General features: G+C 44.1%; 1 protein-coding gene across 2 annotated transcripts in view; it reads left to right on the plus strand.

Annotated features, from left to right (window-relative positions):
• foxo3b (forkhead box O3b) overlaps positions 1-16406 on the plus strand; it is a 38177-nt gene extending 21771 nt beyond the window's left edge. The window contains exons 3-4 of one of the 2 annotated variants that reach the window (XM_068724581.1): positions 12774-14251; positions 15358-16406. In XM_068724581.1, the coding sequence (XP_068580682.1) occupies positions 12774-14222 (1449 nt within the window). In that variant the 3' untranslated portion in view covers positions 14223-14251; positions 15358-16406. Of the gene's footprint in view, positions 1-12773; positions 14252-15258 lie in introns of both variants that reach the window. The other variant, XM_068724580.1, reaches the window with a different exon arrangement.
• The last annotated feature ends 10512 nt before the right edge of the window (positions 16407-26918 follow it).

Consider the following 26918-nt stretch of genomic DNA (forward strand, 5'->3'; position numbering starts at 1 on the left):
TCCTCTCTGTCTCTCCCAGACTTCCTGTCATTCTCCTTTGGGTACTTTTTTTGTCAAAAAAACCCAAAATGCCATAAAAGAGTAGCATGACTGAAAAGAATGAAGTATCCTGGCAGCACAGTTGTCACATTCTTGCTTTGTCTCTTTCTGCAGTAAATAATCTCAACATGTAATAATCGATACAGATGTATTGCATAGCAGAAAGCCTTAACGACAGGCGCAGACAGATCAGATCAGTAAAATATCTAAAAGCAGAGGTGGAATACAAACAATCCAAAAACTGGACCTATTCTATTTACATTAGGAGTGAATTGATTGTAAACATGGTAAGACATGGAGATGAAAAGTCATAGATTGTGAGCAGAGGCCGTGCAAAAAGACAAAAATGCGTACAAAGGCTGAATGAAGACGAGCAGGACGTGCAGATTTAAGCTGACACAGCAGAGTGGAGACACCACGGCTACGTCATCGTCATCATCTCCTTTGGCAATGATTAATAAGCTTAACAGAGACGTGCTCCACACACGCAAGTAGACCTGTATAAACAAAAGCTTGCATGCACACGTTTGCACACACACACACACACACACACACACACACACACACACACACACACACACACACACACACACACACAGACACAGACACACGAAAGCTCCAATGATGCACACATGATCAAGCATAATCATATTGGGCAAACAAACACATGCATGCACAGAAACCGGTGGGGTGGGTTATGCGGTCATGAAACGATAGCTTTTCAAAGGATCCTCTGAGATCAGATTTCGCAGGAAGTGATGCAATACTAAGAGAAGACAGGAGTGATCAAACCAGTCAGTCAAACTACAAAATACATGTCCAAACCCAGGTCAGAATAACAGGAGGAAAAAGAGCAGAGAGTGAAGGCAAACTGCTGCTCTCCTTCCTTTTTGTCTCAAAGCAGGAAGTCATGTGACTCCTCAAAAGGGCGGACCCTAGAGCGGTTAAGGAAGAGGCTCGCTGTTCCTGAGAGAAAACTCTCCCAAAGTGTGTGCGTTTGTCTGTGTCTTAACTGTCTGTCTGCCTTACTGCGAGTGTGTGTGTGTGTGTGTGTGTGTGTGTGTGTGTGTGTGTGTGTGTGTGTGTGTGTGTGTGTGTGTGCGTGTGTGTGTCAGCCATTGAGTGTTTTCCTTGCAAAGGTTAGGATCTCACCCCATGCTAAAACACACACATAAAATGTGTGTGTGTGTCAAAAATCACCACCACCACCTCCCTCCCTTTCTCCAGCTGCTCAGGGCTGACATGCCTGGAAATGCTGACATCAGCTAAGAATGAGGCACACACACACACACGCACACACACACACACAGACAAATACACACGGTCAAACAGAGACACTTTCTAGTTCAGAGGTGTCGTGTATTAGGGTCAGGCGAGTTTAACTGACCTATAGATTCTGAGCCTGAGAGAATGGGAGATGGATTGAATGGAAACAAGTCCAATTTTCTACATAAGTGCTCTCGCTTGCACTAATAGCTCAGTATTAAATCAGCAGGCTCAGCTCTTAAACTGGTATAAATCTTGAAAATAAAACTCAAAGACAGCTCTACACCGAGTCTGCCCCATCATTCATCATTATCACGTAGCACCTAAGGTATAGTTTGAAACGTAAAAAGGAAAATCTCTGCTTTATTGCAACCTAATCTTTTAGCTAAATGACTTTAACTACACTAATCTGGTTGTAAAACAGAAAGAGGGTGCACCCAAAATAATTCCTCATCCCATAACTACAGAGGGTGCGGTGGGTTAAAGTTGAACTAGACGTCTGACTGTAAACTGAGACGGGTGTTTACAGTGGACAGTTTGGGGGAAAAACACATATGATTTGCCTTCGTTTTCACTTCAAATTAAGTTTGTTTAAACTGTCTGATTGTGTTTCCTGCGTATTTTTTTTAGAAAGTCAGATTTCCCAGATCTCAGAAATAAACCTGGTGAGTACAACTAGGAATGATGGCTAACAATACAAAAATAAATCCCAAGTTATGATAAACAGGAATTATCCTTTAATATGCATCATGAAACAACATACGTTACGAATCAGTATAGTGTGTGTGTGTGTGTGTGTGTGTGTGTGTGTGTGTGTGTGTGTGTGTGTGTGTGTGTGTGCGTGTGTGTCAACTTGTGTAATGTGTACCGTTTCTGTTTTTAGCACCATTAGAGCGAAGAGCCCCATGAACACCAGCGGGGCCCCGACACTAATCCGGCCCAGATGTGAAATCCACCACTGCACCAAAACTCAAAACATACACACACCTAGCACGCACGAATACACACACACACACACACACACACATTACAAACAAGAACCGGCACCCTCGGGTTCCAAACACTCGGGCTCAAACTAGATTTGTAGCCCACTGTTTAGTTAGCCAACATGATTATGTGTAATGCTATTATTGCCGTAATCTGTTTCAATGAGATCATAGCTCACCTTCAGCGGAGTTAATTGAAGGTTTGATAGGTCATTAAACCGCGTACCTGGACCGATGAGACGACGCCTCCTTAAGACAAAACTAAGTCCTGTGGGCGTGGCCTGGATACAGCCTCGGGGCTTTAAGAAGGCTGTGTTGTGGAAACACAGGGTCAAAGGGACAGCGTGCGCACACACACACACACACACACACACACACACACACACACACACACACACACACACACACACACACACACACACACACACACACCAGAGCAAAGGTAAATCAAGCGGACCATTGTAATGATAAATAACATGTGGACGTACTGAAATGCACAGAGGGAAAGTCAGTGGCAAAGGTGTCTTTTAGTGTCGGTGTGTCCATTCAGCTTAAATACTGAATACACCGAAACAAGTTGAAGAGAAAGGCACAGTATGCTGCAGGGCATTTACACACGTTACATAACGTGAGGGGCATTTCACTGGCTGTAATTCACTTACAAGTGTCATGAACCGTGACATCACGCCTAATATCAACACCTCTACTGGAGGTCGTCGTTTCACATTGGTGGCTCCACATGTCAGCACGAACTAGCTATCTTTCAAATGTGACTCCCAAGACATTACAGTATGTAAGGCAGTGGGGCCCTAACCTTTCGTCAAAGTTGACTTGACTTGTCACAGGTTAGGGGTTTAGTTTGGACACGAGTTGTGAGAAGTTTTCCTTTTCAGATTCATTTAAAGGATTTTTAGAGGCCCCAAAACGTGACACACTCAGACTCAGAAGGTGAAAACAACACCAGCTTCTCTGTCACGCTCGTAATAAACATAACATTGTGTAACAGAATTAAGTGATTGGTCAATTTCGAGTCTCCAAATTACCTAAGCTGCATGTCTTTGGACTGTGGGAGGCAGCCGGAGAACCCGGAGGGAACCCACGCTGCCACGGGGGAGAACGTGCAAACTCCACACAGACGGACCGACCCGGGATCGGGGATCCAACCCGGGCCCCTCTTGCTGCGAGGCGACAGTGCTAGACCCTAAACATACATATAAACTATTCATTAAAAATCGATACAGTATCAAAAACATGCAGGATAACGACTTATATCTTTGCGTATCTCCTTATTGAGCCAGAGGTCTTCCACCACAGTTGCTCCGTGGTTGAACCAGGAGATTTTCCTCCTCCAGCTGCCAGTCATTGTCTATGCAGTAAACGAACAGGACTTTCAAACCCCGGAATGCTCAAAATAAATCCACCCACTTCTACTACTCCATTGTCCTTGAAATAGGTCTGTGGGTTGAGGTGTAGATGGCAGGCTCATTTCCCAAAGGTATTCCCGGTCACCCGCACCACGTCTTCCCACAGGAATAGCAACATTCCTCTTCCTGATAATTATGAATGATTCTGCCCTTCTCCCTCTATCCCTCTATCCCTCCGCTCCTCGGCGCTGCTCGTATCGCGCAGAGATGTAATTAATCATGTAGACACCCTGCTAGTCTTAATACTAAGGGTGCCCTCTTGTTCTTTATCTCTCCGTCTTCCCCCTATACTCTTTATCTCACTCTGTCTCCCTCAATGCCTCTCAATCTCCCTCACACACACACACACACACACACACACACACACAGTTTGAAGGTCTCATTAATCACCTGTTCACGTAGAAAAGCTCTGTAATGCATACCACTGGGCTCGTTTTGGTGGTTGGCCTCCCCTGTCTTTTTTACCCTTGTCTCTATATATTCATGTACGTTATGCACCACCACAGCGCTGTGCTTTCGTTCCGCGTGTATTAGAGTGCATCTGTCATCGGCACGCTCTTACGCCGAGATAAATGCGATAATCGTCGCTAGCAGACTTGCCCTCTGGTCCCGGTCTATTTTTAGACGTCAGATGTTGAAATAGTTTGAGTTCTTAAAAAGGGCAGGCTTCGGCATCCTCGTAAAAGCCGGGGCAGAGGATCCGCCAACCCAACCCAACATTCAAACCCAAACAACATTAAAGTCACACAGCAAATGAATTATTGTGACTCCACCAGCAGTTCATCACTCAAATGCTGAGAGCATTTTTGCCTCCGGTTGTACGTATTGACTGGCAGATGGTTTCCCTTCAGTACTGTACTCTAGAGCGTATTTTTATTTTCAAAACAGATCGAAAGAGTTTGACGGATGAAATTGTCCCTTTCCTGTAAAAGGAGCTGCTGTTTGTTATAATGTGCAAGAAGGGACATGATTGTGGGCTGTGTTGCATATTAATATTAATATTAAGGATCAATGTGTGAAAGTATTGTAATTTGCCTGGTGTTCAATTTGCTAAATTGCTAAAAAAAAAACACAAACTCCCATTTGGTTAAACAGTTTCTAAACTGCTAAATATTTGACTCATCTTCCCCACCCCAGCACTTAGGTTTGGTATAACAATATAGAAAGTGAAGTACATAAATATGAAAACATTATTGTTGTGTTTGGACGTGTTGATTCACTTTCCTCAGTGCTGCTTTACTCTGTTAAGCCTGTTTCTCCGTCTGTCTCTCCGTCTGAATACGTCGTCTTTGTCTTTGCTGAACTGTGTCTGTTGTCAGTGTGTGTGTGTGTGTGTGTGTGTGTGTGTGCGTGTGTGTTCTTGGCAGGCATGTTGCTCCGTAGCTTAAGGACGGCGTGTCCTGGAACTCGGGTTGATAAAGCCCAGCAGGGATGTCCTGTGTTGTTCCAAAGTAAAGTGTACATGTCCTGTACTGAGTAATGTACAGTGTGTTTGTGAACAACCACTGACGGGGTTGTTAGTTTTGGCGTGAATGACAGAAATTAAGATTAGTTTTTGTCCTTTTTCAGGAGCCAAATCATGAAAATGTGTAATGATCGATTTCCCGGCTGCTTCTTCTTCTTCTTGCTTTTGTATCCTCGATTCTCCTTCCACTGTGTCTGTGTGCTTAACTTTCCACTGTGACCGTGAGCCAATGCTCCAAAGGAGCTGAGGTGACCATCCAGCTCTGACGCCTAGCCATGCCTTTTTCACCGGCCTGCACTGATTGGCTGTTTAAAGGGGGCTGGGTTGGCTAGCTACCCCACCTCAGGCTCACCGATTGGAGGAAACGTAAGAGTAAACAAGGACTTCTTTGAGCATGTGGCCTTACACAACGCGGGACACGCTGCACACAGGCCAGAGAAGAGGAGGAGGAGGAGGAGGAGGAGGGAGGCAGATGGGAGTGAGAGAAAGAGAGAGAGGTCGACTTTGCAGTAGTAAGTTCTCGGTGATGACAAGACCAGGCTTTTTCGTGACTTAACAAGGTCACAGCTCTTGGAAAGCACCGTGTGTGTGTGCATGTTTGTGTGTGTGTGTGTGTGTGTTCACTTGAACTGCAATTTAATTCTAAGAGGAACTCGATATTGCTGTTCACACCATAGCGATGGATTTGTCAGTCTCAATAAGGCATCATAGATTAGATAGATCTATTTCCTGAATTGATTCGATGTTTAAAGTGTGTGTGTGCGTGTGTGTGTGTGTGTGTGTGTGTGTGTGTGTGTGTGTGTGTGTGTGTGTGTGTGTGTGTGTGTGTGTGTGTGCGTGTGTGTGTGTGTCTGCATTCCAATGAAGACCTTAATCTATTCACAAAAAGATGAGCAGAGGGGGAATAAGAGTAGAAATATAAGCAGAATGAGGGGAACAGGATTCCTTCTGCCAAGCTCCAGATCCCCGTCCAGTGTATAAACACGCACACACACACACACACACACACACACATAAATAAAACTTAAACACACACAAGCGGAGAGACACCCAGCCGCTGGCCCGGGAAAAAGCACATATGATTGAAGAGAATGGAATGTTCTGTCTGCAGTCCAGAGCTCAGGGCAGCTTGAACCTGGGCCCAATGTGTGCGTCTGCCTGTGTGTGTGTGTGTGTGTGTGTGTGTGTGTGTGTGTGTGTGTGTGTGTGTGTGTGTGTGTGTGTGTGTGTGTGTGTGTGTGTGTGTTTTTGTGCGTTAGTGTACGGTCACAGTATAAATAACCATCCTCTCTCTGCCTCGTTCGCGCAGACCAGCCAGGCTGTTCATTTATAAACGTGTCAAAGACATGTAGGACTCCACCTCACGCCACCTCGTTACACTTTCACCGCTCTGCTCTCCGACTTGAGGCTCGTGGTTTCCACGTCTCCACGTGGCTGCGAGGGAACGTAGATCTGTAATCACATTACAAGTGCGTCGTCTGCACACGCGCTAGAAAACAACTAGAAAGGTAAACTGGACGCTGGTTTTGTGAACTGTAATCCCCATCTTTGATCATATTGTCGCACACACCGTGTTTTTAAAAATACTTTGTGCGCCATCTGCACCTGTTACCCATTGGGCTTGCTTTCCTCACAATGTGACATGTATTTGTGGCTGAACAATCTTAGGCCAAGGCTCTTGTGTGTGTGTCTTGGTTAATTTATTGGTTGATTGGAATATTTGAGAGAGAAGGTGCAAATTCATGAACATAGCTAGAACAGAATTTCTTTCTTTCTTTCTAAAAACCAATGAGCTCTTTTGTCATGTACCTTGGTTCATTTCCATTCTTTAAAGAAAGAACACGTCGGGGCAAAACAAGCCTTACTTTTACCACAGCTCATCGTCAGTCCCTCGTCTTAAATGGTAACTAATGTTGCACAAGTTGTCTGCTTGACCCAGCAGCAGTCACTGTTGACATTAGACTGAGATTAGAGTTGGTTTACATAATGGCTGAAAGTGTGGTTATGTTTGGCCAGGACACACACACACACACACACACACACACACACACACACACACACTGTGTCAGTGGATGGTTAAGTACGCCAGAGGTGTGAGGCTCAGGTCACATAGTCGGTCCAATCACAGCAGTGGCAGCAGGGTCAAGGGGGCGGGGCTAACATGTTTCAGGCGAGAGCTGCAACCTCAAAGCACTTTGACCTTTGACACATTGCTGTCTCCTGGCTCTGTGAAACTGTACCCTCTGACCCAACGCTTTCCTGTAGCACAACTCATGAAGAGCTGTGTGTGTGTGTGTGTGTGTGTGTGTGTGTGTGTGTGTGTGTGTGTGTGTGTGTTGAGGGGTTTTGTTGTGTTATTTCCTTTCAGCTAAAGGCAGGGAAGCTTGTATCTGGGCTGGGCTGACCAGTGAAATGATTCTCTCAGGCACAAACAGAGTACGGGAACCTGGCAAAGTGAAACTGACCCAGTTCATACATTTGAGTTCAGATATGTGCTGTAGCTGGGTGATGAAATACACTTGCAACACCATGCAGACCCTCCCTTTTCTGTACTGCCTGGCTACGCAAACCCATTTCACTCCACCAATCCCCAATGATGGAGCAAGGACAGCTACAACCTATTAGAAAGCACTCTCAGAATCATCCGCACCAATCGGAGGAATCGGCTTTGAGTTCATTTCTATACATTTACAACATGCATATGGGGTATTACATTGATGTCATTCCCTTACATCACTTTAAAATCTTCTTAAAATGACGCCTTAAATCAATCAAAATCAATTTGCACACACCTTCTGCATTTAGATTGACATAAATGCAAATATAGGAGTTCCCACCTACGCACCTACACAAATCAGAATAATGAGAGAAAGGAGAGAGAGATTCCTAGCGTGGTTGCTGACAGTGATTAATTGTTCCCACATGTTGCTGACGGACAAAAAGGCCTCTGTGTTCCTGAGCTTTGGCTGCAGCTGGTGCGCGCGCTCACACACACACACACACACACACACACACACACACACACACACACACACACACACACACACACACACACACACACACACACACACACACACACCACAAAAAACACACACACACAGCTGGGGCCTGTCTCACGAAGTGAGTTCAGCTTCGTCTGGCTTTCTTTGAATCTGTTTGCTTCAGAAATGTTGCACTGGTGAACCTGGATAACCGGTCTCATGAACAGTTGACTCTTTAGAGTCCCGACCAATTGAAGAAATAGTTTGACATTTTTTTGGAAATACATGTGCTTGCTATCTTAACCGAGGATTCGATGAAAAGATCACTTTCATGTCTGTACACTCAGCTAGCAGCGAGTTAGCTTAGCATAAAAACCAATACTCCGACTCTTGTCTGAACGTAACAAAATCCACCTACCAGCACCTCTAATTAACACATTTCTTGAATGTTTTATTGTTGACAAAAAATATTTGTTGGCCGGGCTCAGTGACTTCCTGTTGTTACTGAGAGTAACAAAGGGCAACCAGTTTCACCATGTTTCCAGTCTTTAAACTAAACTATCCTGAACAATATTAAAGTGGTATTAATATTCAAAGTAAAGAGTTAGTTAGTTCACTAACCTACTTGTGAGACGGGCCCAGATGTGTCATCTAGAGCTCTGAGATAAATACTCAAATGAGACAGAATGAGGTGGAGGGTACAAAACAGAGAAAAGGAGGGACAGAGAAATAAACAAAACACAAGCTGTGTCAGTGTGTGTGTGTGTGTGTGTGTGTGTGTGTGTGTGTGTGTGTGTGTGTGTGTGTTATTTATCTGCTGTTGCAGCATAGTAGGAGTTATGAATCAGAGCTGCTGTCCCAGTGGGCTTTGGGAATATCCCAGAGGAGCTACAGTAGTAAGCATACAGCATCCCACTAGCACTGCGACACGTACGCGCACACACACACACACACACACACACACACACACACACACACACACACACACACACACACTCATAGAGTGCATACATTCTGCAAATAACAAAACATAAATTAACATAAATTACACTTGAAGCGCTGCTACAGATAATGCCGTTTTTTGATAACATCTACTTCAGTTGTGAAGATGCAGATCCCAATGGAGGGGAGGTGACGTGATTTAGATTGCACAACAGACAGAACTCCCTCTTGTGTATTATGAGGATTCTCCTAATATGTTGTACACAGACAGCCTTTGGAGACTCTTCTTCCACATCTGAGACCCCCACAGTTCAGTTCAGTGAAGTTAAGCATAAAGGGTCTGTTATCAAACTCAGAGGTAGAAAGAGTTCTCGAATATCAAGCAGGAAATGAAATTAGCACTTGCCAAATACCTATCGGATACAAGGTAAAAACCTCAGACCTCTAGAGAATAAAATACTTAAATAGGTCACGAACATTTATTATTTTCTCTGTTCTGTTCCATTCTCACACACCACACCTTATCAGGAGTTTCTAACGTACCTTTTTGTTTTTTACTCCGTTACGGATGCGACTTGAAATGAAGCGAAGTACGATGGGAAGTATAGTATTTAATAATAAAGAAGTATGCAAAAAAAGACTTTAATTGTGACTTAAATTGGATTTGAGAGGAGTTAAATGAACTCCGGGGAACATAAATAATACGATTGACTTTGTCATTGGATAGAGTCAGAATCATGGAGGCCAGAAAACAGACGTTGTGGTCTGCAGGAGAGGCTGAACGTCTACATGAAATGTGAAGCAAAGGAAATGACAAAACAAACGGTTAACGGCTCAGTCCACTAAAATAATAAAACAACATATTTTCCACTTACAGAACCTCTTCTTTCCAATACCATTAAGGTGAATACCATTTTGTTTGTGGTGCTCGAAGCTTTGAAAAATGAATAATCATTACATGGTTTGTGAGGAAGTGTAGCCTATGTGAGAGGATCTACTACCACCATGTACTACACACATACATCACACGTAATACTGATACATACCAGGCACAGTTTTCTTTCTCTCATCTTGCAATCATCCTCCTCTCACCCTCTTTCTCACCATCACTCACACATTTTCACTTGGCACCCAATGTTTTATTCTATTCATCACTGTCCAATGCGTCTGTTGCAGACGTCCCGTTTCCTTTTTTTCTGTGCCGCTCCATCACGCAGAGTTAGAAATATCTCACCTGACATTTGAAAGATACGAGCAGCGGCACGGAAAAGAGAAACATTAAACAAGTGGCTTTGCTGGGTGGAGGGAGCGGGGGAGGGGTGGGGTGGGGGGCGGTGCACAGGGATAAAGGTGGTGTGGGATGAAGCGAGGGAGAAGGATTGATGAAGTGTCAGGGGCTGGCAGGTAAATGTTTACAGCAGCGGGAGAAGGAAACTCACATTCCATTCATTCTGCTCTCATTCATCCCTCCAAAAAGTTCTCTTTTTCCTCTCCAGAGTATCTCCTGCCTGTGTTTACGTCTCTTTGGCGGCTGTAAACTTTTAGCCATGTGCTGTGTGTGTGTGTGTGTGTGTGTGTGTGTGTGTGTGTGTGTGTGTGTGTGTGTGTGTGTGTGTGTGTGTGTAAAACGTCCTGTAATAAAGCAGCATTAGGTCTTGCCTCGAGAGACGCTGGCAGAGGATAAACACTGGTCTCCCTGGTATCGCTTCTCATCTTACCTCATTGCACAGAATACACACAAACACACACACACAAACACACCACACACACACACACTTGGGGAATGCTCATTCACATACACACACACCATTAAGTGCAACTTTTTATGTTGTTTTTTTGTAAAAACATTTACTTATTTTGCAAATGGAAAACCCGGGCATTTCCATATAACTATCAAAAACACAGATGAATGCTCAAATACAACCACTCACACAGGGTCATAGGTTCAGTCGGGCCCCAGAGATCCAACTTTCTTGTTCTGCTAACGCAGCATTCAGAACAGTAACTTAAGCTTCTCTTCCTCCTCTCTGATTGAACTGCCTCAGACCAGAAAAAACAATCCAGACTAAATTGTCTGTAGACTCTGTTGCTCAGGAAAGACGGGACTGCTTCATGGAAAACAATATTGTGATTCCCACAAAAACTCGAGGATTCTGGCCTTGGCCATTTGGAACCCAGAAATCTGTTCCGTGTCAGGGAGTAAAAATATACAAGGGAGGAAAACAGAGGGGAAAAATGCCTGCATGTTGTGGATGGCGGTCGGGTTGTTTATATGGGAGGATATAGCGTAGCCCCAGAGTCCCTCAGGGCTCATAAGAGCTATGTGTTTGTGAAACAACAGAAAACTGCGGAAGAGGAAGAGGGTAAGGAGAGAGGAGACTTCAATGAGGCCTTCAGTAGGTTGTTGGGCACAAAAAGAGGAAAAAGGAGAAGAAGAAATCTAGGAAATGATTGAGACAGAAGTTAAATCAACGAGGTCATAACCATATATATCAATTATCCTTTATCCTTTGTTTATAAAATATGTCTAGAAGAGTTGATATTTGACAATGTGACTAAATGTTTGTGCATGTTTGTTTCATTATTTGTGTCATTATGCTGTCACACAAGAACCATGAAATGATGTCTTCTCGAGTAACCAGATGGCTGAGAGTGTGAGAGTGTGAGAGTGTGTGTGTGTGTGTGTGTGTGTGTGTGTGTGCCTGTGTGTGTGTGTGTGTGTGTGTGTGTGTGTGTGTGTGTGTGTGTGGGTGCCTGTGTGTGTGGGTGCCTGTGTGTGCGTTGGTGTTAACAGAGGGTTGTCTAGATGCTCATGGGTCTAATTTACAGATCAAGTGTAGTTGGGAGTTTTGAGTCTTGAATAACTGCAAAGCCAGAGCTTACATCATACAATCCGCCATTGAATCCACACTTGAATCGATTAGTGAAGAAGAGTAGCGACGGAGTTGGACTGACTTCTCTACAGTGTAAACATGGTTTGAACCACTCCTGTAGTAGTGCCTTCAAGCAAAGTGTGACATAAGAAAGAGAGCCAGTGGTACAACAGGGATGCTGTATGGCAGTTCAATGTGTACATACATCTCCGTGTAGGGAGTCAAAATTCTTGATCATGTGCACCAGCTCCCCCACAATGAGCCTCTAGGGCTCACACAAGGAAGGAGCTCAGAGTTGATCAATATACACCAGACAAGACTCGCACGCAAGCACACGTGATCCGACACAGAACGAGCTCCTTAAGCAACACAGGGCCTCTTTGTATGTGTCATTCACAATCGAGGAGACGCTTGATTATAGACCACTGTCTCCTTTATAACCGCCACACAAAAGCTACAGGGGAACAATGCAGACATCAGCGCTAAGTGCTGCAACACGTTAATGTGTTCCTGTGTATTTAGGGGATGAACAATTGAACCAATTGGATTTTTTCATTGTTTGTGTCTAATCACCAGAGCGGCTGTTTACATGGCTGCAGAATCCGTAGTAGCGGGTTGTTTATGGATCGGTGTTGTTGGACTTAATGAGAGGTATTCATTGAATGTTGTATTGGTGAAAGGGAAGAAAGAACACAACAAATCAATATTCATGTCATTGTTTGAGCGATTGATTGAAAAGGATTTGACACGCATCACTTAACGCAGTCTCTTCTCGTTCTCTGCTTTGTTTGTTACAGAACTCCATCCGGCACAATCTTTCCCTTCACAGCCGCTTCATCCGCGTACAGAACGAGGGAACGGGGAAGAGTTCCTGGTGGATGATCAACCCGGAGGGAGGGAAGGGCGGCAAGGCTCCTCGCCGCCGTGCCGTGTCAATGGACAACAGCAACAAGTACACCAAGTCGGCCCGCGGCCGCGCTGCCAAGAAGAAGGCGGCTCTGCAGGCCGCGGCCGCTGCAGCGGGTGAAGGCGGCGGAGACAGTCCTTCAGGTCTCTCCAAGTGGCCTGGAAGCCCAACGTCACGCAGCAGCGAGGAGCTGGACGCCTGGACGGACTTCCGCTCCCGCACTAATTCCAACGCCAGCACACTGAGCGGTCGCCTCTCACCCATTCTGGCCAACCCCGAGCTAGACGAGGTGCCCGATGACGAGCCTCCTCTCTCGCCTATGCTGTACTCCAGCCCTGGCAGAGCGCTGTCTCCTGGCATCGCCACAACCAACGGGAAGTCTGCGCCGGCTGAGCTGCCCCGCCTTGCGGACCTGGCAGGTACATTGAACCTGAATGACGGACTCACAGATGACCTGATGGATGAGTTGCTGGATAACATCAACCTGGTGCCACCTGTGACGGGGCCGACTGCTCCAAATGGTTCCTCGGGGTTCAACTTTGTGTCCAAATCCAACGGGCTAGGCTCACCTTCCTCCACCTCCTCTCCCTCCACCAACACTTCTACTAACGGTGGAGTTAATGGTTACAGTAACTCCATCTTTGGCCCCCACCCGGCAGGCTCCTCGCTGCGTCCGGCCCCCATGCAGACCATCCAGGAGAACAAGCAGACCTCCTTCTCCAGCATCAGCCTCTCTCGCTTTGGCAGTCAGACACTACAAGACCTGCTCAACTCTGACAGCCACAGCCCCAGCGATGTCATGATGACCCAGTCTGACCCGCTGATGTCACAGGCCAGCGCTGCCGCCATCGTTTCCCAGAACTCCCGTCGTGGCCTCATGCTCCGTAATGACCCCGTAATGACCTTTGGCACCACTGGAGGACTTCAGGGCAGCCAAGTGGAGATACTTCAAAGTAACAACCACAACCAGAGCTCCCTGAGGTCTTTAAACGGAGGCCTGAACCTAGCCAACGAGGCTAACGCTCTGGCTAATGCCAAGCAGCAGCTCCTGCTCTCACCTTTGGGAGGAAATGGTTCCTCTTCCATGCAGATCGACACCTCGATCTTCCTAAACGGGACAATTAGCAGCAGTGGAGGGATCTATCAGGACCGTTTCCCCACAGATCTGGACCTGGACATGTTCAACAGCAGCCTGGAGTGTGATATGGACTCCATCATTAGGAACGAGCTGATGGAAGCAGATGGCCTGGAGTGTAACTTTGAATCTCTGGCCAACATGAACGGAGTCGGCAACTTCGCAAACACCAAGCAGACTTCTGAGAGCTGGGTACCCGGCTGAGAGGGTCAGGCCGGGGAGGAGCAGAGCAGGTGTGTACGTTTGGGTGTCATATGCATGGGCGTAAGTCATGTGGCCTTGAATTAGGGATGCACTGATGCAACCGACCTTTTCTCACTCGGTTCCCACATTTAATCTAATGCCAAGCACAGATACGATACTAGTGTTCTTTTTGACAAAATGTAAAAGCAGTAGAACTCATTAAGATATATGTAAGCTTACATGACAGTGTGCTACAAGTGAAAATATTCATACACCAACATGCTTTCTAGACTTGTGAAAATTGTATCTATATTACCTGTACTGTTTTCATTTTCGTGCTGTACAATATTACCGGTGTTGCAAACAGATACAGAGCTGAGGATAAAGTTCTGAACTGCTGTCATAAAACCCTAGTCAGAGTCGATGCTGCACTCATTGTCCTGTAAATCCACATGGAAAAGGTTCTCTCGACGTAATTGCGTACGTGACTCTGCATCTCTTCACTAAACCACTTCGACTGTTTTCCTCAAACCAAAACTGACCTGCTGAACAACAACGCTTCTCCACTAGTTTGTGTTTTTTTTTTACCGACCCCGCTGATTGGGTCCCCAGCAACAAGCCCGCAAAGTGTGAACGAGATCGGATGAATGATTTTTTTTCGAGAACACAGACCGATATAATTGTCAGTTCTCGTTTCCTGGGCCATTCTCATTCATCGAGATTTGTTAAACACGTAATAAAATGTATTACATCCATTCAAAACGACAAAAAAAAAAAAAAAAGTCTGTGTCTACTGTTTATGGAAACTGCAAAAGTTAATGTCAACACTTCTGGTTTCACGGTAAAGGTCTACCTCTGCCTTCACAAAATGCAGATACTGTGAGCCACATGCAGGAAGTACCAGTGGTAGCTTTAAGCACATTCAATTACTGCTGCAAATGAGCAGAGTGGAACAAAACAAGCTGGATTGGTGACATTTGGTTAATAAGCATTTCTTGCGTTTAGTTAGTACGGTATGAACACTCAGTCATAATCATCTTGTTCTTTATGTCTCCAGGTCTGAACTATGTAGTGCAAGAGAAGATCAGACACACAACATCCTTTTTGCCAAACCTGCCATCAGCACAACGTAAAAATACGAACCCTGTGTTTACAGAAGAAGACTTCCTCTCGAGAGCTTTACCTTCGCTCCCACACTGGTGAACCATGAACAATCCGACAGACTCCAGAGACACTGCACATCATCCCTCGAAGCCTCCTGTGAAACAACAACAACAACAACAACAAAAATAAAGCTATGTCAAACTCACAACTTATGCAATTTTCCTTTGACACCCAGTCTGTTGACATCAAAGAGACACTGCTTCATCAGAAGGGGTTTCAGGTGATATACGAGGACTTCATATCAAGCGAAGACTGAAGCAGTTGTTTCCGTTGAAAACACACAAAAAAAAAGGACAGAGAGAAAGTGTAAAGTGAAAGAAAATCAAGCAGTGATGTGGTGTAAATCTGATCCAGTGGTTTCCTGGGATGTGTTATGATGAATATCCCTCCGTTCTCTCTTGGTGACTTTAAATGTTCAGTGTTTTCTGGATTTTTCTGTCTTATCCTCATTGTTTCTGCATCATACATGTCTTCACAGAAATAATTGGTGTATCGATGAAATGGAAAAGATGAACATGGAGTATCTTTACTCGCTGAGTGGCAACGCATACAGTACATGCAAACACACCGACAGACCAACCTACTCTTCAGTTTGCACATTTTCAGGACCCTTACAAGTCAAAACTGCTCAACTCAATGCCATGCACTTCCAATTCTGTTGCTTCAATTAAATTAAATGTTGCATACTGAGGGTTATATTACCATTAGCTGAATATTACAAAAAATATTTGCTATCATTTGTAAAAAAAAAAAAAAAAAAAAAATCTGTAAATCTGTAATCTAACTGTAAAAAAAAAAAAAAATATGAAAAAAGACTAGAGGAAGAAAATCTCTGTCATGGATATTTGTACAGAGCAGTGTAAAGTTCAAGAAGGACAGGGAACGATTTTTGTCTTGTCTTTTGTCAGATTTCTTAACTTCTGATGAATTCTGTTGGGGTCGTTTATCACTGCATATGATGTAGCCAAAATGAATACCTGTCCTAGGGTTGTGAACATTTCCACACCATTACAGGTGCTATGTAAACAGTGTTGAACCCTGCCCCGAGAGCAAGCCGTGCATTTTGTTTGTTTCGTCTTGTTTTCTGTTTTTACCCATAAACCTGCAGAAGCCCAAAGCTGCAGCCATTTGTAGCACGGCGAGGTTGAACCTGCAAACGGAGGAGGGAGGAGGGGAGGTGGGAGGGAGGGGAGGGGGGGGGGGGGGGGTGCAGGGTTTTAAGGCTCATTCCTCTAGAAGCCATTTGTTTCTCGAGTCAAACAATAATAAGCTATCTCTGTATATTGCCAAATTACTTGAAACAAACAGTAGGACATGCTGGCAGCCAAATCACGACACACACAAACACACACACACACAAGCACACACACACACACACACAAGCACACACATTTGTTGCACACACATAGATAGAAGAAATAATACCAGGGATCTGTGTTAAGCTCTGCTGTTCTCTTGTCATGAGCTTGTGAGGCTTCTTATGCATCTATAGAATCACTCAGGGGGGAAAAGGGAGGCTTCCCATTTTAAGTAACATCAAGTCACATTCTAATGGTATTTTAACATTTCTTGATAAAAACAGTAATGCTTTGTGTTTGTGAACTTGTAACCTGTGAACTTTTGGCCGTCAAGATGAAGAAGGAAGATAAACGTCAGGATTAAGACTTCACGCGGTCCGTTATTTTTGGTTTTGCTGTTATGGCTTTTTGTTTTTATTTTCCTCGTCGGACTTGTGACACGCATACACATACCCCCCCCCCCTCATGGACACGCCTGGTGCTCCTGCAGGTGATTTCCTGTATCTCCTGAGTACATGTTTATGTTGCGTGTGTGTATGTGTTTATCTGTGGAATTTATTTCTGTTGAATTAATCTCACGAGGATGTGTAATCCCTCACTATCCCTCATGGTGCATACAGCACAGCCGACTGTATGCATGCATGTATTTATGCATTATGAATTGTGTGAAATGCATATATACTCGCTGTATGTCCTTATATACTCATGTAGTACTTGACCCCTTTGGATTTTTTGATACCTCTGAAGGTAAAGTTGAAGAAGTCATGAACAACGTTACACGCGCCGTAGGAGGGAACACTGTTACCAGCGATTTGAATTGTTGAACCAGATTTTTTTTAAATGGTGGAAAGCACCGTTGTTGTAGCATCTGGGCACCCTGGTATCCCTTCTCTGTCTGGGGTAGTGACATGAAGTGTATGCCCCCGCTGTGTATAATAGTGTACAGATGTGTGTATATCACTTTGAGGCCAAGGCAGAGGAGTGTGTGTGCATGGTTGACTAGAATGATCTACTGTGCTATCTGAGGTTTAGTGCATGACCTAGCTGTAACCCTTGACCCTTCCAATGGTGCCGTCCTGCGACAGAAATTGTAATTCACAGAGGAACCCTGTGTCTTTAGCACTTAAGCACACACACACTTTCTATTTTTTAAAATCAGGGCTTACAGAGCTGCGTCCTCCCACATTAATGGGCTTATTATTGCGAGTGTGTGTACATCGAGGCAGACACAGGGGGGGGGAAGCCTCCTTATCGGACGTTCCTCAGCTTCACACTTGTTTTATTCCACGTGGAGTACAGCAGGTTAACGTCCCGGTGCTCTCGGTGAGTGTTTGGTCATCATTTCGATGTGGTTAGAAGCCTCATCTGACAACGAGCTGGAATTTTCCTACGCACTTGTCGCATCTAAAAGATTTCCAGAGCATTTATCACATCGTCTTGGCAGCGGGAATCCCGCGCCATCACCTGAACTGCTAAGCATTTGGAGAGATCTACGCTGACCGTACTAAATATTAGAAGCACTTAACTACTCCTGTGAATACGTCTGACGAGGTAAATCCAGGGAACCCTGTAGTCCATTCTATTTAAACCTGGGGTCATTGATCCCTGATAAAAAAAAAAAAAATGCAAATCTCAAATCGCAGGAAGGTGTTCCAAACATTTTGTATATTCAGTGTAAAATGTTTTGGCTCTTTGGGGAGATAGTTTACACTTCGTCATAGTGGAGCAGGCCTTCCACACAACCACTCAGTGCTACTGCTTCATTGATGCACAGATTATCTCCTCTTGTGCCCAACACACACACACACACACACACACACACACACACACACACACACACACACACACACACACCTGCAGCACATCACGTGCAAATTTAAAGCTAAGAAAAGCAAAAAAAAAATAATAAAAAAAATAGAAGAAACATACCACTAGATACCTTAACCACCTTCGACGTTTCCTTTTCATTATCTTCTCTCGGACCGTTTTCATAATTGTTTAGAGGCCCAGGCCAGCTCCCCTCCTTACGCCCTCTGAACTTTTTCCTTTATTAATCTTGCTTCTTCTCGACTTGATGTTAGTGGGTATTTTTCCTGTGTATTCCATTTTGAATTGTAATCTAGTTTGTATAAGAAATGGTGCGCATGTAAATAAAGCTTGGTGAGGCTCCACACCCTTTCCTTTGTCCTTGTGAAATGATTTTAGCGCTGTAAAGATAGGAAAGTATTAGAGCCACACTAATGTTTAGCGCTGCTGTGGAAGCTGCTCTTAGAGCCACGAGAGGGACTTTCAGCCCGGTAAAGAAAACGTTACAGCTAACGCCGGCCTTACATGTGATGTTAATTCACCAGTTATCTTGCCCTAATGTTTTCCAGAACAGTGTGTGTCTGAGCACTTGTGCATGAGCAAATTTAACCTCGCCCTCCCTCCAGGAGATAAATCTTTTTCTCATGTCAGTCTGGAGGGATCTAAACAGCAAAACAACTCTGTGTTCCTCTCAAGTTCCTGGAAGTCCTCTTGCACAATGTTGGGTTTTTTTGGTGTGTGAGGCAGCACTAAACCAGAGCAGACGTACAGCAACCCTCTGATACCTGACACCAGGCGGGGTGCTTTTCCTCGGTTGTTGCGAAACATAAAAGAGAAAAGGGAGAGGGGGAACAGTCAGAGATGGGGGTCACTCGCACGTCTGAAAGTTTAACTCAAGACCCAGATCTGGCCTCCCGCCTGTTGAGAACAGCCAACAGACCACTTTCCCTTCTGCCAGAGGTCAGGCCTGTTATCATAAAAAGATTACTCCGGGTTATCTAGTAAATTTAAGCGAGTGTGAACAATGTGCGTTTCAGTGTGTGAATGAGAGGAACTTATGGCTTCAGGCTGCAGCATTTAAGGTAACTATAATATCTTTTTTACCCCAAAGCTGCACAAAAACATAGATACAGAAACCGAGATGAATAACTAAATCACTACATATTTTTTAACCTTACATTTTAATTCAGTAAGTGTTAATTTCAATGTTGTAACATTGAAATTAGGGGTCATTACTTCAGGGTCCTGGGAACACTAAAGATGTAAACATCCACACAATAATGCATCACTGTGGCTGATTGAACTTATCGTCAATATCTTGCATGTGACTAAATAGTAAATAATATTTCTCCACCAGAATTATATTCCTGGCAATGTAGAGAATTGAGTGAAATAGAGCAGTTAGACTATCGTGTAGAAGTGCTTGATAGGCGTACAGTAGTTATAATAATCGTTTCCAGTCAGTTATCCTTTTAAAGTTTATTTCTGAAATCCTGGCTGCAGAACTTCTGCCTAATTTTTATTACCGTTTACAAAATAATTGATAATGTCTCTAAACTTTATTACAAACATCAAAGTAGTGAAGATGCATATTCTCGTAAAAAGATTTAAATAGAGCCTATCCCACCACCCACAATTAGAATATGCTTCTTAGTTAGCTCTCTCTATTAATGTCAGGAAGCAGCACCGATCATCACATTTTATAATGTCATGCCTCTAAAAGTCTGGACCTTTATAGCGGTACTTGTTACTTTGTTCGTCAATAAACTCAGTGAGCATTTGCACTTTGTTTAGCTACAGTTAGCCAGCAATATCTCTGAGACAAATTTATTATTAATAAATTCAGGGAGCTGCATTGTTGGTGAGTGATGGCAAAGTTTCCGCTGTCATGACTTATGTGTATGCTCGCTAAAAATATAGGCTAGATCACTAGTATGAATGTAAATCATTGAGGCAAACAGCTAGAATCAGAGCCATTAATGAATACATCTGGTTATAATTGTAGTTTGGTCAGCAATAACAGTTGGTATATGTACTGTTTTGTATTTGGTAGAAGTATTTTTCCAGTCAAAGGTGAAACAACACAGATATGATGGGTAATAGGAGGACATGCAAGGCCCTCCCAATTCACTTCACTAGAACAGGCACCAAAGAGTAGCACCTCCATTGTAATGACCCTTCCTTCTTCTATATGTTCCTTGTGGCAGTGTATGTGAACGACATCAGCTGACAGGAAGTAAACACGGACACAAGCTGTTGCTTAGCACGTCAACGCTGTTGAAGCAGTCTATTGTCTTCACTTTGTCAGAGCAAAAACAAGCCTGAAAGATTTGTGGAACCCGAGCTGTGTCGTCATGTACAGTACGTTACATTCAAAACCACACTGTTTGTCATTGCTGCCAAACCCAGGACATGCATCGGGTACTTTAGGTCTACCAATGTGGCCCTTTCATTTTGCTCTCAAATATACAAAGGAACCTCAAACAAACCCAAAGTCCTTTCTGTTTACTTGGTATCTTCAAGCACTCTTTCATGAGGAGACATTTTAGAAAGGGGAAAAAAAAGAAATGGAAACAAAACAATCCACTGTGCTCTTCCAAACAGACGTCGCAAAAGCTCAGGGTTGACTGCAGACTCCGAAATTCTCAAACATGCTCTATGACTGAAAGAGCAGGCTCACCACAACTACAAACACCAAACCCGCACTTCAATAGCCGTTCACGGTCAGCCGGTCACCTGACCCGGCCTGCAACATGTCTGGTCTGGCTGCAGTCACACCAGTCCGTGCGAGGTCACCGAGGTTACCGGTCGGCCCGGAAACTCTTCTGAACTCGTCCGTGTTTTCGCGACTCATTTTAGAGCAACTGCATCCAGATTCAAAAATTCAGTGAATCTGAGCCTTACCCTCGTGTGACGATGGGCATCAGGAAACTAAATGTGGCTTTCCAATTTTCACTTTGAGTCTACATTTTATACGGTTAGAGCATTCCAAAGCCATACAGTAATGCCGTTTTTATACGCAGCTAAATAAGCACCCATCTGCTGTCCGCTTCTCGCTCCTGCTTGTTGTCCCGTCGGCGGGTTTCCTGTCATGTCATAACTAACTGTTTCTATGTTGTTTCCTCGCCGTCTTCATCTCCACCCTGCATTTACCTGCGAGTACGCCGGCTCTCAGTGTCGGAGCGGGATGCAATTCCTGATAGGGAGTGGCGGGGTCCTTTCAGCACATTCTTTGAGAGCCACGTGAGTCTATTTATCGTTCATAGCGCACAGTGTGTAGTGTCGTGAGTCATCGCTCCACCTACATAACATGCATGCAGCTGACTCTCACTAACAGACTGAGACCCTTGAAAACATGACGCAAAGACACTAGCAGCTTCAGTGGGCATTCAGTACATGACAGTGTTGTGTTTGCCAAACACACACACACACCATATTGTGTACTGAATTAGTTTTTTTGTCACCTGACACTATGACCTGACACTATTCATGTGACTCTATTAACTGATTGTTTGATTGTCTCTGTAACAGGAGGGAACTAACAGCCATCAACACGCATACCACCGGGCCTATTTGACGCGCAGAACAAGAGATGTGTGCAGTGATCCACAGTTCTGGAATCAGGTCAACAATGTATTGAGCTCTAGGTCGCCAGGTGATGCATTATGTAACATTATCCGGGACTGAGTCACAGTTTCATCCATTGCGACAGATACTTGACCACAGAAGGAGACGCGCTATCGCCCGACAGGAGAGGACTGCAGCGTTCAGCAGACGCTAAACAGACACAACCTACTCCTCGCCAGCGCTCCTGTGTGGGTTTACACAGAAAACGCTTTGTGCCGACCGATATTCGCTTTCTGCAGATATCAATATTGTGGTTTATGTAAGCCAATAAATAACAATTTCACTACAGTATATTGGTTCATATATCGTTATTGGATTTTTTTTTTTTAAACTCTCAAATTGATGTTGGTGTCAGCCTCCAGTAAATCCAGTATTGATCAGTAGATCCAGTATTGATCGGGCTCTAGTCATCAGATTGTTTGGAACTTTCTGTGTCGCTCGATTGATAAAGTTGTTCAGCATTCATGTGCTTATTAACGCATATTTTCTGGACACAACAAGTTTGCAGCTTCATCACAGAATAGAATACATCTTTATTGTCCACTGAGGTAATCTTTCGGGCCGTCTGGCAGTTTCTAAAATTAAATTAAATGTAATAGACATTAAGAAAAAAAAAAAAAAAGATTAAAATTGAATCAGTGCTGCTATATAAAGCGTCATAATATCTTGTCATATGTCCGCCTCTAATCCTCTCTCAAACCTCATGACCGATGACTAAATTCCGTCTTCTAATCCCAGCCTATTTACGGTGTGACCAGAGACAAAACCTTGGTTGAACCACGACAAAGGGCTGAGGAATTGACAACTTTGCAATTGGAAGAAGAAAGAAAACAGACTACTGCCTGACCAGACTGGAGGATGAGCAGTCACTGAGGCTGCTGGCTTCCAGTGCCATTACTCATAACGACAGGCTGGAAGACAAGTTGGTTCTGACAAAGATGAAGCCGCTAAATACAGAGCAATATGTGGCATGATGCAGTACTGTTGAATTCTTTTAGATTTTAATATAGTTTCTATAGTGTAAATAGGATAAGCATATCATTTTGTGATAAGAGCACTACTGACTTTACCAAAAAGACAGGAAATGACAGAGATGGGTTGACCTTTTCATTCTAAATGCAGACATATTTACAGCCCCCCACACACACACACACACACACACACACACACACACACACTACATGGGCCCCGAGTACAACCGCAGTGCCCGTGTTGTCTGTATTTACGTCCCTGTATCAATCCATCTATCTCTTTCATCTCTCCTCACACACACACACACACACACACAAATGGACACACGCGATGCCGTGCACAAATCCACCGACTGGCTAATGAGCAGTGAGTCATCAATATGTGATGTGGGGTTAAACGTGTAAACAAGATGCAGACGTGATGGATCTGTTGAGATATGGCCATTAGTGGGCTTCTCATCCCCCAGCACCGACACCGCTCCGCTGACGGATGTGGTACGGTATCTCTTAATCTCGATAGCTCGCCTGATCTCTATACCTTATCTAAACTCCTGCTCCGCACGCACACACACACACACACACACACACACACGTACTAATTGCTGCTGGCCTCACAAGGATGAATCCAAGATGGGGGGGGGGCCTGAGAACTGAGCAGTCGTAAATGATACTTCTGTGTGTGTGTGTGTGTGTGTGTGTGTGTGTGTGTGTGTGTGTGTGTGTGTGTGTGTGTGTGTGCGTGTGCGCTAAGTGCTGCAGTGGAATGATGTCATCTCTGTAATGGCACACCGGCACAGAGCGGTTGAGCATTGTCCCGCAGCACCTCCATTCACAGGCTGTGATGAGCGTCATCACGGCAGATTATAGCTCAGGCAGCCTGTGGTGGAGCGACAGATCGCTTCACACTGCACAGACTTTGTGTAATTACACATTCAGGGACAAAGAAAAACAAAAAAAACAATCATCATCATGGATTTACACACATTTCTTGCCGTTATGTTGGGAACGATCTCCGTGTAATAATTCATACCAGCGTAATCACAGGCCTTTTAACTGCTTCTCCTTTGCTTCCGTTTGACATTCACAATATGTGCATCCATATGGGCACGAGTAGGAACGTGTGAGGATGTGATGCACAGCATCGGCGTGAAAAGTGATAGAGAGAGGTGAGGTGCAATGACGGAAATAGAGATATGAGAGGAAGTGAGAAGGAATAGTTGGGTTCGTAGGAAGAAGAGAAACCGGCAGATTTTAAAATGATCAGGACATTAGAAGCGCTGTAGTCAATATGTATAACAGCTGAGCCTGTCCTATGTCTGCCGTACATCATCAAAGCCCTTCAGCTGCTATAAAGAACTGAACACTAGAGACTCCCAGCTCTTACATAGACAGCAGCATCGCCTTGGTCTGTGGCATCGTTCCCCTCCTTTTCTTTCATCTTCACTAAAAAAAAATATGTTTTACAAATAAAACACGTTTGACTTTAACCAAAAATTCATGATGACAACTGAACCATCCTCGTGACAACTGAGCAAACTCCATCCGCGGATGGAGACCATGAGACGTGGCTTAAAGCTCTGCCAAAAGTGGACTTTGTTAAACAACTACATCCAAAGTAAAGAATGACCTTTCAGGCACAAAAATGTGACATAATTACATGAAAAATACAACTTCTTCTCTAGTAGTTCTGCACACATCACATCGTCATCTGGTGTGATGATAATGGGGGGAAAAGTGCTCTGGCTTGTTAGTTTGTCTTTAAACCGATCACAATCATCTTGGGCGGTGCTGAGCACAGGATGCAGCGACGGTGCCGGCTACAATAGACGGCCAGTGGCAGGAATAGGGTCTGAGAAGACGTTGCAGGTTTTTGCAAACATCAAATGTGAGGCTGACTATCTTAACACAAACCATGAAGTGTGCGCTACCTGAGAGTTAATAGTACAGTTTAAATGAATGAAAACAACTCACTAATTTGCCTTCAGGCCTGCTGTTTTCTGTTCAGATTGCTGCATCCAGGTATGCAGCAATGGGGAAAAACGGTAATGACGTCCGGGTTGAATTTTGTTCATTCAGAGAGGCGCACAGAGTGGAAGAAGGCGCCCCGGGCTGCTAAAACGTGCTCCGTCTGATCAGAGCATTATAACCAGTCCGTCTGTCAGTCCTGAGAGTCAGACGACTTTTCTAAATGGTTTATTGTCTAGTTACAGATATTGTATAACTAGAGGCCACCTTTAGATGAGATCCCACCAGCCGCGCTGCCAATCAGGCCAGGGGCGCACGGTGGAGGCCAACGACACTAGGAGACAAAACCTGTCCACAGTCAGACAGACAGTCAGACAGACAGGCATATAAACACATGACAAAGTACTCAAAGCCCCTTTGGTGATAGTCCCCGCTACATTAGATGTCTCCAGGATCACATTGTGCCATAACGACACACGCAGACTCACGAGGTGAGAACGATTCCGGCTTCCCCGTCACGGCTGGTAAAAAGAAAGCCCGGGAGAAAAATGTTTTGGGTAAAGATAATAGATAAATGATTGAATGAATGATTTAAAAAATGAAAATAGAACCTGGATGTTTAAACAGCCATAACATTCTGTGTAAATATCAAAATTAAATAGATTTTGATGTATTTTTAACTACTGCCGGCTGCTCTCTTGTTTTCACTGTTACAAGGAAACAGAGAATCAACATAGGTTCAACAAGGATTAACTACAGTAATATACTGCAGCATTACTAAACAGGTATTCCTTTGTGGACACACTCCAAGCTGAACTAGAACCTGGTTGCTTTTGACAATTTTTAATATTGATAATTTCTTACATCGTTTTGCTTCTACAGGTGGAAGTCTCTGTGACAGACTTTACTTCCAAAGTGAGTTTAACTTTCATAAAGTAGTCTCATAAAGGAAGCAATGTGTTGTGGTCTTTCTCGTTTCTCATTATGAAATTCAAACATCAAACGCAGAAACGATTTTCTGTGTAAGCGGAAGACGTCTCTATTGCAATGCAATACACCACTCTCCTCGTATTTCACTTTCTCTTGATCTTGTTTTGTTGAATCGCTCTCTGATCTCTCAGTATTGTCCACACACCTTCTCTATCACCCTGATATATGAAGGTGAAGAGGGGGGGAAAAAATCCTTTCACTTCGCGGAGATGTTTTGAAGAAAAATGTGAAGAGAAAAGAAAAGTGTGAATGAAAGTCGCAGGATGTGGATGAGAATAAAGAAAAAAAGATGGATGTTCCTGCTGTTTCTTGTTATCCACCTTGGTGAAGCATCGCCGCGGCCTCAAAATGATTTTGTTCTTTCCGTCTCAATTGATGGGCTTTGACCATTGATGGGATTGAAATGGATAACCTCACGCACCGGCAGTGCACGAGTGAACCGTCAGGAGAGGGGAAGTGATTGTGTTGATTGATGCTTTTCATTTGTCACGTTGATTTGTTTTGGACTTCGGAGGGGTTTGAACATGTGATGTAATCTTGAGTCAGACATGATAAGCCTATTTTGTTTTATTGTATCCGTTGCTGTACTTAGTAATATAAATTAATACAAATGAAAGCGCGTATATGACACGATAAAATCTAATTAAAATCTTTCTTCCCTCGCACTCATTTCCTTGGCCTCTGCTCCCTCACCGGCTCTTTTTTTCTCACCTTCCTTTCATTCATCCTCACACCTCTTTCCTGTATTATTCTCGTGTGGGGTTTTTTTTTTTTCCTTCTTCCTTTTATTCCTCCACTGTCAACCCCACTTTTCCTCAATAACAGCCCCACAGAGAAAGAGAGAGGGAGATGCTGGGCTGAGTGCAGGGAGGGAGATGAGGAGGAATAATCACGCA

This window comes from Cebidichthys violaceus, unplaced genomic scaffold (assembly GCF_023349555.1).
Source record: "Cebidichthys violaceus isolate CVI_PGR_0920_01 unplaced genomic scaffold, fCebVio1.0.p SCAF_31, whole genome shotgun sequence".
In the NCBI taxonomy this organism is placed as follows: domain Eukaryota; kingdom Metazoa; phylum Chordata; class Actinopteri; order Perciformes; family Stichaeidae; genus Cebidichthys; species Cebidichthys violaceus.